The 14,542-nt window shown below is 36.3% G+C and overlaps 2 protein-coding genes and 1 pseudogene across 3 annotated transcripts; 2 read left to right on the forward strand and 1 right to left on the reverse strand.

Annotated features, from left to right (window-relative positions):
• Positions 1-993: 993 nt before the first annotated feature.
• On the reverse strand, positions 994-3,384 carry LOC306850042 (proton-activated chloride channel-like; annotated as a pseudogene). Its single transcript has 7 exons — positions 3,289-3,384; positions 3,033-3,129; positions 2,128-2,340; positions 1,900-2,046; positions 1,538-1,673; positions 1,262-1,369; positions 994-1,150 (listed from the first exon to the last, which is right to left on the reverse strand). The product of its transcript is annotated as a proton-activated chloride channel-like (transcript).
• Positions 3,385-6,395: 3,011 nt separating this feature from the next.
• Positions 6,396-8,753, forward strand: LOC306850314 (neudesin-like). Its single transcript, XM_079385882.1, has 4 exons — positions 6,396-6,846; positions 6,963-7,023; positions 7,469-7,572; positions 7,701-8,753. The coding sequence occupies exons 1-4, from the start codon at positions 6,712-6,714 to the stop codon at positions 7,875-7,877; spliced, it is 477 nt and encodes a 158-aa protein (XP_079242008.1). The 5' UTR covers positions 6,396-6,711; the 3' UTR covers positions 7,878-8,753.
• Positions 8,754-10,047: 1,294 nt separating this feature from the next.
• Positions 10,048-14,436, forward strand: LOC306850243 (uncharacterized protein). The gene is made up of 10 exons (XM_079385760.1): positions 10,048-10,193; positions 10,512-10,590; positions 10,732-10,785; positions 11,094-11,163; positions 11,322-11,461; positions 11,573-11,734; positions 11,849-11,958; positions 12,050-12,218; positions 12,461-12,569; positions 13,016-14,436. Exons 2-10 carry the CDS (start codon positions 10,564-10,566, stop codon positions 14,059-14,061), a joined length of 1,887 nt encoding a protein of 628 aa, XP_079241886.1. The 5' UTR covers positions 10,048-10,193; positions 10,512-10,563; the 3' UTR covers positions 14,062-14,436.
• Positions 14,437-14,542: the final 106 nt, after the last annotated feature.

Genomic DNA, 14,542 nt, shown 5'->3' on the forward strand with positions numbered 1-14,542 from the left:
GTAAGGGTCAGTTTTACAAAATTGAGATTTCCATTGATGTATGGTTTGTTAGGATCGGACAATATTTGACCGAGATACAACTATTTGAAAATCTGGAATCTGAGGGTGCAAAAAAATCTAAATATTGAGAAAATTGCCTTTAAAGTTGTACAAATTAAGTTCTTAGCAATGCATATTACTAATCAAAAATTAAGTTTCGATATATTTACAGTAGGAAATTTAGAAAATATCTTCATGGAGCATGATCTTTACTTAATATATGATTTTTGGCATAAAAGAAAAATGGATAATTTTGACCCATACAATGTATTTTTGGCTATTGCTACAAATATACCCCAGCGACTTAAGACTGGTTGTGTGCTCCAGGGTCAAATATTCACATCACATGGAAACAAAAAGTAATTTCATCATTAGAAAGCACCATAATGGTGCTTAACAGAAGACATACAAATAGGCCTACAAGTTCAACTTTTTTGTAAGCATGGTTAAATAATTCAGAATGTTTTTAGATCAATGAAATAATATAATACGACTGGTATAGGTTTATACAAGTCTCATATCGATAAAACTTCTCATTCACATTGATAGCAAAAAAGAAAACAGCAGTAAGACAAGATCTCCATCTTTAGAGAATTTCTATGTCACTGCAACTTAAACAAAGGTCCCTGTCATTAAAAGCCTTTTTTGTTTCAGCGAATTCCCTTCTTAGTCATCATTTTAACTAGCTTAATCTCACAGAGAACAGGTGTGAATAGTTCATATTTGAGTGTCAAAACCATACACTTTGCCCTTGTACTGCATTCACTCTTCACTATGAGCACTTACTTTACAATATCATATTAAAATCTATTGTCCAGTTAAAACAAAATGCACAATACAACATCAGCACAATTCTCATGAAAGTGTAAAAGACTCTTTGCTCTGAAAGTGTTTGATGTTCATAATTCAAAATGCTGTAGTGTTTAACACTTGAGGGTTTTTTTTGGAAAAGATTTAGCTTATTTGGTTCAGTTCTCTCATTTTTGCCCTTAAGTATCTTTTAGGAATTTTGATCATCCACTTAATGCTGAGTTTAGCGAAGTCTGCGGCTTTAAAAAGAGCCATGAAGACGCCACACAATATGGCTGTTCCACGGGTTTGCTGTGACTATCTGTTCAAAAACATAAGGCACACTTAATTAGACTCTCTATAAAGCATTCCAGCTAAACGTTCAGACAATTTGGTAAATAATAGTTTAATATTTAATAATATACACACTTACATCTTTGACTTGCTGTATAAATGGATCTCGCCATTGGAAGACAACAAAGAAAAGCTCATTGGCTTGCTCCTGTGGAGGCCTCTTGTCGATATACTTCACCACATTGGACTGAAACAAATATGGATGATTAATCAAAAATTCAGTATTTGTGGATCAAATATAATATTTTAAGAATCAGCTACTGAAAAACCTAAATAGGATGGTCTTCATTTTTATGGTAGTTATGATCCTGACTATTCTGCTGAAGTTGACAAAGATTGGCAAATAATATATTACCTCCTGTCTAAATTCGACTGATTCATTTCCTCTGCCTGACGTCTTGACCAAAGACATTTTGACCATGTCCGAAAGCCTCCAGAGAAGGTCCACACTGAGTAATTCCTTTCACAGTCCATCATTAAAGCAGCTTTATCTGAGCTGGCAAGAGGAAGCAAGTTTATACAAACAGTACGACAAATCTGATTCATGCTATATATTTCAATATAGCGCTACCTTTCAAGCATGTCGCTAAATCTCGGTTCCTCACGTCAGTTGGTCCTCTAACCACTATGACTCGCTTCTGCCACAGACATGTTACGTCAAAGATTATTAATAGCACCATTTCTTCAAAATAAGTTTGAGGAAGATCTAAAACATACTTGCGTCTGGTTTGAATATGGCCATAACCTCCTCTTTTATACAGTTTCTTTCCTCTGGTCTGTCCAATGCAACAAGAGGTGGAATGTTGTCGTGATAGTGGTGCATGCAACTTAATAACTGCGCCTTCCCAGGATACAAAGCAATTCCTGTTTGTAAAAAGAATGATGAAAGATACTGTAAATACAGATACTGAGAGATACCATGAATGACTGTGTATTATAGCTCACCTGGTGCAGAAAACTCCTCAACCTCTTTGTATGAAACAGACATCACTGGATGGTTGAGCTTCTCCGTGAAGTCTGAAATGGTTTGGTAGGCCAAGAACACAGCCACCGTAGTGAGCAGCAAGTAAATGAGGATGAGGATGACTGTGAAAACATTCTTCACACAAGCTTTGTTGAAACCAATGGACATTAGATTGTTGTCCACAACATCCTCATCTGCAATATATAATGGAACTTCATTTTAGAGCAATGCCTTTATTAAAAGACACAATAAATAAAAATAAAATGCAAACAAATAAATACACACTGTACTGTCGCAGAATTGGACATTTGTCTCAGAAAATATCCATTTTTCTTTCTGAGACAGTACAGTATATTGTATTGTTTGCATTTATTTATTTATAATGCACTGTATTGTCCCAAAAGGTCAATTTAAATTCAAAAATTAAATATTATTAATATACAAATAAATCAAACACAATTGCACCAACTAAACTATAGCATCATAAAAGAGGGGAAAAAACAGATGCAGTTTTTAAGGTGAAAGAGGTTTATTTTGTAATTATTGTTCTGGCAGTTTCTTTTATTTCAGCAACTTAATACAAAACGTATGTTTCATATGCTATATAATATATATTAATCATGTTCATGCATCATAGTATCATGCAATCAAACTTTGGCAAAACAACTCCTGAAGTTAATGACATCAATAATGCATTATAAATACATTAAACATACAAATAAACTAAAATATATATTTCAAATAAATAAATACATGCATTATAAAAATAAATAAATAATCACCTAAAAATGTCAGGATTTCTGTCTAGTGTCTACATACATAAATCTACAAAATCTAGATCTATATAAACAATTACTGTCATATTTTGTAGGAAATAAGTTCAGACCTAGTGAAGGGTCACAGCTGACTTGATCTTGCTCCATTTCAGAAACATCATTGTTCTGGTGAGACTCAAGTGGCCCAGCACAGTCCTCACCATTGAACTACAGTGCAACAAGTGACATTGTAATAAAACACATACACACAGTTGATGCATGACAGTATTTCGCGCCTCATATCTGTCTATACGAGCAGCTGCAATAAAAAGCAGCGGTGAGCTGCAATATCACATGACTGCAGTTGTTGTGCACTTCCTGCGTTACTGTGATCGCGAGCACAAGCAGATGAATGAGTCCTGCAGGATCACACACAAGTTTCATAACCTCCTGATAAGATCGAGATGCATCTCTCCTCAGCATTCTGCTTTGCCTCTGAATATTTGACTGCTTTGCCATCAACTTATAGGATCCAGGATCATTTTTTAGGGATCCTCTCGAGGAGCTGGAGTGAGGCACAGCCAATGGCCAAAAAACATGCCAAGCGTGACATCACAGCTGTTAGTTTGGGAAGGGCTTGGGATACTATCCTTCATCTTTCTCTTATATGTTTACTTTTCTCAAAATCTTCCATAGGTTCTGTTTTGCAAATCCCTATCACACTTGGTTTCCATAAATGTTTTCTCTTATGATTAAAAGCACACTGCCGTACATTATAATAACAATTTGTCTCCATCTTCTGTAATGAGAGGACAGTAGTTTCTTGTATAAAGAAAGAAAAACAAGTTCTTTGCATCTATGTAGTTCGTCATGTGAGTCAGTCTGTTACACAAGGAGAGAAAGCAGTTATGAATGTGTAAAAATAACTTTTGTTCATCACAAACAATTAATGTGACATAAGGATAATAATAAAAAGCTTTTGTAACGGGATAAAATTCATGCCTAGTTGACTAAATAGATGAAAAAATGTATGCCCTGTCTAACCTGCAGAAAAGTTACTGAACGAATCTGAATTAATCTTTTTGATGAATGATTCATATATATTGGGCCATTCTACAGAGTTGGTGCAAACTGCTGTCCCACAACCGAAAAATACATTTAAAAAGCGTTTATGTATTCAAATCTTATGTTTATTAAGATATTTCTATTATCTATTGAAACTCACAATAATCTTTAAAATATTAGTAAGCTATATATATATATATATATATATATATATATACAATTGGGTGTCTGTCTCAAACCCTAACCCCTAAATTTCAACTTATGAAAATGATATTGAGATTTGTTTTCCATTGCTGTTTTTAAAAGTATTTTTTGATTATTTTAAAATGCCCTTTTAAAGTGCCCTCCATAAGTATTGGAACAGTAAAGACAAAATTGCTCTGTTGGCTGTGGAGTCAAGACATTTGCAAATATGATTAAAAGATGAATATGAGACACAACTACAGAATGTCACGTTTTATTATTAGCCATTTCAACACATATATGTTTTACCAAATAAAAAGAGCAGCACTTTTAGAGTTCATCCCACTCATTGATGTGAGCATAAGTATTGGGACAGTTGAACATAAGGCAGATATAAAAGATGAAAAGCTATTATTTAGTTGCAGATCCCTTGCGCACAATCACAGCAGTGAGTCTGTGACCCATAGACATCACCAGACTCTTGGTCTCATTCTTTGAAATACTTTTCCCAGACTTTAATGCAGCCAATTCCAATTGTTGCTTGTTTTGGGGATTTTCTGCCTTTACTCTCCTCTTCAGCTGGTGAAATTCATGTTCAATCAGATTTAAATCTGGAGATTGACTTGGGCAATCTAAGACTTTCCATTTCTTTGCCCTTATAAACTCCTTGACTGAACTGGCAGGGTGTTTTGGGTCATTGTCCTGATGCACTATGAAGCACTTCCCAATGAATCTGGCTGCATTTTCTTGAATATTGGTAGGCAAGATGGTTTTGTACCCTTCCAAATTCATTCTGCTACTGTCATCATACATTAAGTCATCAGTAAAGTTGAGAGGGCCTGTTCCAGAGGCAGTCATGCATGCCCATGCCATGACACCTGGTCAGAGGTTTGCATCTTGTTGTGTAGCATCTGTAATTCTGTGTCAAAGTCTCCTGAGGACAGTAGATTGTCAGAGCATCACCCCAGCTTTCTGGAAGTTGTTGGTGATTTTACAGACACGTCTTTTAGGGTTAATTTTCACAGCTTTTATGATTTGTCTGTCATCAACTACTGTTGTTTTCTCAGCCGATCAGGTCGTTGTTGGTTGCTGGTGTCGCTGGTGGTTTCCAAACTCTTGATTTCTCCATGCCCTTTGTTTTTGCTAGAGCTCTAACTGACTTCCTCTTTTCTTTTAGCATCCAAATTGCTTTCTTTTCTCTCAAAGTCAGCTCCCTCATCTTCATCCTGGTTTGCGTGTATCATCCTCGAATGCAGGATTCAGAATACAGAAGTAATGGATATAACTGATACGACACATTCCCTGCTTTTAATATCTGAAGAATTAATGCAACAGGACACATCTGATCACTTAGAAAGACCTGTGAGGCAACTGTTCCAATACTTATGCTCACATCAGATAGAGGGATGAAACTCTAAAAGTGCTGAACTTCTTAGCTGGTAAAATATCTATGTGTTGAATCACCCAATAATAAAATGTGACATTCTGTAGTTTTGCCTCATATTCATCTTTTAATCATATTTGTACATGTCTTGACTCCACAGCCAACAGAGCAATTTTGTCTTTACTGTTCCAATACTTTTGGAGGGCACTATATATATATATATATATATATATATATATATATATATATATATATATATATATATATATATATTCCTGTGTCCTCCTCTCTCATAGCTACAGTGTAAGTAGATAGGTCTCATCTTTTGAGGTGTATTCAAATGTCTGAAAAGTAAAGTATGTAACTTTAAGGAATGTCTCTACCGAACACCTTTTTTTTAATTAAAAAATTAAGCACACTTTTTTGAGAGTTATTCCATAACATTTAGTTTTTAAATGTATACCACTGTTCAGATCTGTGCCAGCTAACCATTTAGGTTCAAAATTATCTAAAATTGTCACTGAAGCAGTTTTTATTTGTAATTGCATGAGTATTTGTACAAAGGAATACATAAATATAGTGAATATAGGCTACAATTATATCCTGACAGTAGAAATAAATGTCAAAAATATATGTAATATCTGCATTAAAACATATATAATACTTTGTGGTTTAAAATCGTTTTTTTCTGATGCATATGGACTTAAAAAAACATCAAATAATAATAAAAAGATTTATTATTGTTCTAAATTAAACTTTGTGGATAATACCTATGAAACTGTGGGACTTCACTCTTTTAAAGTTCGAGGAACGTGCTCGAGGAGGAGTTTCAGTCGTCGCCGTCACTTCCGGTCCATCTCACGTGAATGGAGAAACAGAAACTCGCGGCTGGAAGTTTAGAAAATTCCCGAAGCAGAAGTGTTTTTCATATTAAGTGTAAATAGCACAAGTCCAGTATATCTCGCACCCTAAATAACGATACATGCAAATGTTAAATAATTATGTCCTAAAGCACCAAGTACAGATTCTGTTCCGTAACAAATGGAGCATTTCCACCTCAGACTGTGAAACTGACCCGAGATCAGCATCTTAAACACTGAATGGAAACAACACTCCCATGACAGCAAGGAAACTGACGCGGTTCTTACAACATATAAACCTCAACACCACCGTCCACAATGTTTTATGCCCGTAGTGTTGTATTATACGCCTTACTAAGTATTTCTTCCTCAAATGAGAGTAAAATAAAAAACGCACAGAAACCGGTGCGTCTGTTCACCGAGGAGGAGTTGCAAAGATACGATGGGACCGAGGTAGGCTATGTGTGCTGTGTCACAAAAACAAGTTGCATGCGATATTTCTCACGACGTTTTAATGATTAAATGCTAAATGCATTTACTAAAGATCTTTAATATTCCCCCTCCCACAGGACGGGCAACCAATTTACATGGCCATTAAAGGTGTAGTGTTTGATGTCACAACTGGAAAAGGTTAGATATTTTATACAACATAAGGTTCTCCAATCTTTTCTGTGCTGGTGGAAGTTGTTAACTTGTTTGAGGAACTACATCCGTCAGTTTGAGAGATCAGTGTGCTTTGTTCCCCATTTTGCTCCTATAGCCTATAAGCACTAAGCAGTATTGGAAACCACATGCCTATTTGCATTTAATGGATGCACTTTCCAACTGTGGAAAAAACTGGGATTTCCAGGGCTGGAAAAGTTATGCTATTTACTAGTATAGTTTCAGGAGTTATGGGAATTTCTATAGCCTAGCTCTAGTGAAATTGTGCGATTATGGAGAGTTCAAATCTATTTCATTGGCTAGAAATTGTTATTTGTGATGACAGTCTGTATAGATTTATGTAATTAAGAATGGCTTAGGAGTTCCTTGTTCAAAGTCTGTTGAAACCCTGTTGTATTTCTTTTATTTCCAGAGTTTTATGGAAAGGGAGCGCCTTATAATGCCCTTGTGGGCAAAGACTCAACCAGAGCTGTGGGCAAAATGTCCCTTGAGCCAGCAGATCTCACATATGACACTGTAAGTTGGGGATTTGAACAAATTCACAACTGTGCCACAGAAAACAAACAGTCGTTTCAGTTTCTTATTGGATTCCACCAGACTTTTTAGCACTAACTTACATTGTCTCTTTCGTTGCTATTGGTTAGACGGGCCTCACTGAGAGTCAACTACAGTCTCTTGAGCAGATATTCAAAGGCACATACAAAGCAAAGTACCCCATCGTGGGATACACCAGCAGACGTGTTCTCAATGAGGACGGCAGCCCCAATATAGACTTCAAACCTGAAGACCAACCGAATTTCACCATGAAGGACGAATTTTAATGATAATTGTCTTATAATAAAGCTATCCAGAAGTCCAAAGTCTGAATCATAGTTGTTTGTGACCTTTGATGTTATAAGTGGGCATGTGTAAATTTGAGGTTGTCTGGTGGTCTTTCAGCCTACAATCATAGAAAACATCATGATGCATACTGTCCCACGTGGGTTTTTCCCTGGTGGGCTGCTTTGAATGTCATTCAAATTAGGCCACCTACAGGTGTGATTTTTAAAAAAGAAATAGGCTAGGTTGTTTGGCAGTTTTACATGTATGTATAAATGATGGTAAATAATCATTTTAAATGTATAAGCTGTGTAATAAGTATCTGTAATTGTAAACACGCATTAAATCTCTTGGTTTCTTTCACTGTACACGAGGGGAAAGTTTGGTGATTCACACTTCATATAGAAATTGAAATTGCCTGTGGTGAGAGGTTTCATATTACAAATTAAGCATTAAAATATCATTCCACAACAACATTTTTACTCAAACGCCGTCTCAGTCATAGTTATAGTGTTTGTGTCTAATCTTTAAGAAATGCCCTGGATGACCAGAAATGTGAGAGATGTTTGTTACTTTGACTTGTTTTTATATCATATTAATGTCATCTAAGAAATCTAAATGGAATGTGTTTATGAATTTCCGAGGAAACACACAAACAGGTGTCAGCTGGTCTAAATAAAGTTTAATGTGGTTCAGGCAAATAGAACATGGCTGTTCAACATGTAGACCCAGGATAGTTCGCACAAACTCAGTAACTATAAAGATCTTAGATAAATTCCAAATGCACAAATACTTGTTTGAAATATCTATACAACTGTTTAAAAGTTTCAAAAATACAGTAAAACAGCAATATTACTACAATTTTAAATGTTTTTTTATTCTAATATATTTTCAAATGTAATTTATTCCTGTGATGGGAAGCTGAATTTTCAGCTTACTCCAGTCTTCAGTGTCACATGGCCCTTCAGAAATCATTATAGTATGCTGATTTAGTGCTCATTTCTTCTTCTTATTATTAATGTTAAAAACAATTATGTTTCTTAATATTTTTGTGGAAACAAAATAATATTTTTACTTAATTTTTACATTTTTTTTCCGGATTATTGTCTGAATAAACAAAACAGCATTTATTTGAAACGCAATTCTCTTGTAATATAAATGGCTTTACTGTCACTTTTGATTAATTTAATGCATCCCTGATGAATATAAGTACATATTTCTTAACAACAAAAAAAACCTAACCCCAAACTTTAATTATAAACTATTAAGTATGTACTGTAGTCTACCTATAGGAAAAACTTTCAAAATCACACCTAATGAGAAGTATTCACTGGAACAAGACGCCTAGTTCTGCCCAGTAAAGACAGAATAACTGTTTAAACTTGAGATACTGAGTTTTAAACTCCTCTACATGTTTGACTTTTCCAAAACATCAAAGAGCGCCTGATGAGAAGCCAGTGACCTGATTTCCATGGAGACTGTAAGCGGTAGGTGGGTATGCTGAAAACCATTTGGTCAAATGCAGCTCTTTTATTTTCATGATGAATTCACCTATTATATATCTCATGTAAAAACATGGGGGCTGGCCGGTTTCATGAACGATAGTGAGTCAGTTGGCAAACACTGTCAGATTCGGAGTCTCAAAATGATGGTTTTTGTTACTCTAAAAATTCCCGGGGTATCATTAGCATTTACAGCAAAATAGTGAATCATTATTGAAGTGCTTTTACTGTAAACACTGGCCAAGATTAATTCTATTCCCATTTACCAGAAAACCTTCAGAAGAAAGAACTCTAGAAAGAATTCAAATTATTTGAATAACTGTCATGCATTTTATATAACAAGTGAAATGTAAATGTTAATGATTGCTGCCTATAGATAATAATCTCAGTTGTTTATGACTTTACCTCAATGTTGTATTTTAATACAGAAAGATGTAACAAAGATGAGTCTGCTTGCTATTTAATTTGACATTAACTTCCTCTTATTGCCATATTCTCTATTATCCGCGTGCTACCTGTTACGTTCCTGCTCACATGAGTGACGTATATCACACTTTCCACCTTCTGCCACAACAACTTGCCTTTTGTAGCTAAAAAGGTGTTGATGGTGGGAGCCCGTGATGCTGCTTCCTGTCTCCATTACACATCAGAATTTCCCCTCTGCCCGCCCACTTTCATTTTGTACAGAGCTGTGTGCTGTTTCACTTCAGTCTGTCTGAGTCTCTTGGTAGAGTCTGTTCTGCTCCTGAGTCAATGTAGACTTGTTTTCTCCAGCCACCCACATTGTTTGGCCTCCGGACTGAATGTTTTAGAGTGGTGAGTAACATATTTATTTACAAATATTTTATATTATAGTGATGTATTATTGCTTATTTTTTTCCATGTTTTAAAGCTATTAGCGAATTAAGTTACACATAATACCCACATTGTTTTTTACTGTAATTAATATTACAACTTAATATTTTGCTAAAAATTGTCATGTATTAGAAGACTAAAATTTATTTGATTTTATTATTTAATTTTTATTTTAATGCATTATTTGTGCCATGAAATCCAGGTGTTGATTTGCAAAGTTTGATTGCATTCTGTATTAAGTTGCTCCAGTGCTATAATAACAAATGAAACCATTTTCAGGTAATCTTACCTAGAGGACTGCATCTATTGGTCATCACATCACAGCAAACCTATGAAGGTGCTGAGTGGTCACGGCGTGGTAAGTTATCACTTTCACCCATCAGTTTCACACACCTATTGTCCCTTAATGTCATCATGGAAACTGATTAGTACGTATTTGAATGGACTTCCCTACATCTCATTGACAGGATAAACACATCTTTTGTTCTTTCTGTTTCAGACTAAGTCATTGACCCAAAGCAGCATGGACGTAATCAGCATGCCAGCCACAGCTGTAAGTATATTGATCCCAAGATCTTATGCAATCACCTTCTGATTGATAGATTAGTGCAATTATGGCATCTTTTAAGTCTGAGTGTTGAGAACAAAGCCTACAATGGGATGCTACAAAGTCCTGACCTTTTAAATGTCAATAAATTTCACCTACACATGTTTTAGTCGTGATATTTACAAAGCTTGCTCTATTAAGCTCTTGTTGCACCAGTCCAGAATCCCCCATTTACTAAGTTTAGTTCTGTTTTTTAATAGATATACCAGTGTAGTCCATTGCTTCATCTCAATAATTGCTTTCATTTTTATTAGGTTCCAGTGAATACAGGAATCTCCCTTAGTCAGCAGACTAAAGCCAATCTGACCAGCATCTCCCACACTGGTAAGCTAAAAGTCTCACTTCTCTTATTTTAAATGTCATTGCTCTTTAATATGTTGTTTTGGACTTTTTGATGTCGAAAAGAAAAAAACAACCAGGAGTAAGTGCAGTTTACTGTAATATATAGTGATTTTTATTGTGTCTTTATTTATATTTAACAGGAAACATCAACCAAAGGCGCTGGAAGAGCATCTTGCGACGTGTACAGAAAAAGAACATGGAACATCCCAAAATCACACTGTTTGGGCGACCCTTGTCTGATATCTGTCAAAAAGATGGGTGTCCTCCCAAAGCAATTATGGTAAGGATTGTCATTTTGTGATACAATAGAACTTCAATGCAAAATCCTAAACAAATTTGGTGTCATATGAATGTGGTTTTAATAATTCAAACGTCTTAATTTCGTTTGCAGCATATACTTAGATTGCTGCTGAGAAAGGGTCTGTACACTGAGGGGGTGTTCAGGAAGGCCGGGAACGCCAGGGCTCTCAGAGAGATCAAGGCGCAGCTAAACGATGGGATAGATGTGGATCTGAAAGAGCAATCGGTCATATTGCTTGCTGTTCTTGTCAAGGTAAGGGACAAGCTTGTGCAGTATGATTTGATTTGACTCATTAACAGTTATTAGGTCTAAAATATGCATATTTGATCACTAATGTCTGTCATTTATGTGCATTTTGATTTGCAGGATTTTCTTAGACAACTACCTGACGGTTTGCTAATGGAGGAGAAGTACAAATCCTGGATGATTGCAATGGAAAAGGAAGGTGAAGATCAGAAGCGTGCTGAAATTAAAATGTAAGTTATCTAATGAGGCATTTGGGTTGAATAGAAAGTGTTTAGTGTAATGAACTGTAATTGTGACCAAGATTCCTTTGTTTTTCTTCAGGGTAATCAACACACTTCCTGAGCCAAATATTCAGCTGTTGAAGCACTTGATGGTTCTGCTCTACCACATAAGTCAGAATGCAGATACAAACAAGATGGTTTCCATCAATCTGGCTACATGTGTTTCCCCCAACTTGCTCCAGACTGACATCTTGGAAAAAATAGAAGAGGTGAGTGTGAAGTGACTTTTGAAAGTCTTGACCTTAAAGACTCCTCACATGATGTGGCCAAGAGCCAGAAAACAGCAGACTGAGTAAAACTGAAACTCAACAGAGGAAGAAAAGATCAAACTAGTTTCATATGCAGATTTATTTTGACCTATTTTTATGGGATTTCATAAACCATGTGATCCTTTTTGTTGTTGAAGTGCCCTTTGTTTATTTCTCATGTCTCTCTGGGAATGTATTTGCAGGTGACGAAATTGACTGAGTTTCTCATTGACAACTGCCCTCAAATATTTGGTGAGGATGCACTGGCGCTCTATGGAGACTCTGATGAAGATGAATTCAGTGATAACCAAGGTAAATTCTTTTTTAAATTTCGTTTTTTAGGATGCCTATGAACTGGAGTTTAGATCGCCAATTAATTTCAATGTGGATAAAGTATCAACTGTTTCAGATGTTCCTTAAAATTCCTTAGAAGAAAGAAAACACACAAATTAGATAATTATTGTTGACAGAGTAAAAGTAAAGAGTATAGAACTCTGATGCAGACATCCATTGACCAATGAGTATTTGAGAGAGGCGGGTCCAGTTGTACCTTCAGAAATCCAATTGGTTGTCCAATTCCCACTCAGCAGGCTATTTCTAGACCCCTCAAAACATCTTACCAGTTCCTATCTGTCCAGGTTTCTCCAATGCATAGGCACTCTTTACATATAATAGCATAGATTTAGCAAAGCAAATGTAAGCAAAATGCTTGATATTAATGATTTGATAATTAATGAGTGTCTTGATTTCTCCTTCAGACTCTTTTTCTTCGAATCATCTTGATTCTGCATACGACAGCAATGACCCTGATGCAGACGGCTACAAGGGAAGTAGTTCTGACATGGACTCTATCAAGTCCGGCGCTGAAGAGAAATCCCAGGAACATTCCAGCACAGAGGAACTTTGGACAAAACAGCTGACTCGCAGACGTTCAGAACCAGTAATCAACATAAGACAGGGAGTTCAGCAGCACCTTTCCCTCTCCAGGAGCCAGACAGAAATGGACTTTTATGAGAAACTCTTAACAAAGCAGATCTCTGATGACTGTATTCTGGTTAGAGCAGGCAACAGCTTGGGGAACAGCTATGGGGCCAGGACAACCTCTAAAGACTGCGCGTTTTGTTCTTCAAGTTCACTTGAGAGTTGTTTCTCCAGCGCTTCAGAGAGCTCTATCCACAACAGTCCACCTATTGTGCCTTTATGCACTCAGAGAAAGGCCCTTCAACGCAAACATTCCTTCCCCACTCGCCAATCGACACCTGTACCAAATCGCTCAGAGACCCCCAAAAGACGCTCGCAGTCCATGAAAAGCGCACACATCAGAAGCAGGACTGTCTTTGGGCGAAGCGGCTCCACCAAACGGGCCATCGAGAGAACCCTACGCCAGAGCCAGACCCTTCCTGAGGTACTGAATCCTCCTCTGGAGCCGAGACGCTTGTCTAGCAAGGAGGTTTTCCAGCAGGTGGACAGCAGGATACCAAGCGAACCTCCAAGTTATCAGCAGGCTGTTCAGGACAATTCCCTTGTCGCTCTCTCGAGCTGTAAATCGTTGAGTGTTCAGGATGCCAGATGTCTGTCAAAGCAATCGTGTAGCCACTCAAGATCTTCAAGTGAAGAAACATTGGATTTGTCTTCTGGGAATGAACAGTTTGATATCCACAACACAGACTGTACAGACACATGTTGTGATAGTATGAGTGGATCCTCCTCAGAGTTGAGACTGAGGACCACATCTGAATCTGGGTATGAAGGATCAATACAAGTTTGGTGCAATCAGGAAGACCTCAGAGAGACATATGTCTGATTTATTGGACATTTTTATTGTTGCTACTTTTTGTTGGAGGCAAAATGACTTTTCATATGACCTCATAATGAGGCGTTAACATTTCAGGGCTTCAAGTACAATTCAGACGTGGAGTTGTGCTCAATATGATGAATTTTATTCTTCATTTTAGTCCAGTTTGTTTGTGTTTTTATGCCCATAGGATTTGGATTCTCTAACACCCCCAAAACCAAAAATGTACCTGAAAGGCACTTTGAAGAAATTTCACTACACAGATTTTAAGTTTTTATGCAATGTTTGCAGAACTAATGTACATGCTTAAAAACAATGCAAATCATATGTATGTCTTCTTTTGAAATAAAGACATGAAATAAAGGTAAAGTCATGTTGCCATACATCTTATGCATTCTGAGTCACTATGAAAAATATTTAATACTCATTTTATTATTATTATTATTATTTAAGAACATGCGACTTAAAAAAATAATAATTCAATTAAAAT

This window comes from Barbus barbus (assembly GCF_936440315.1).
Source record: "Barbus barbus genome assembly, chromosome: 30".
Taxonomy (NCBI): domain Eukaryota; kingdom Metazoa; phylum Chordata; class Actinopteri; order Cypriniformes; family Cyprinidae; genus Barbus; species Barbus barbus.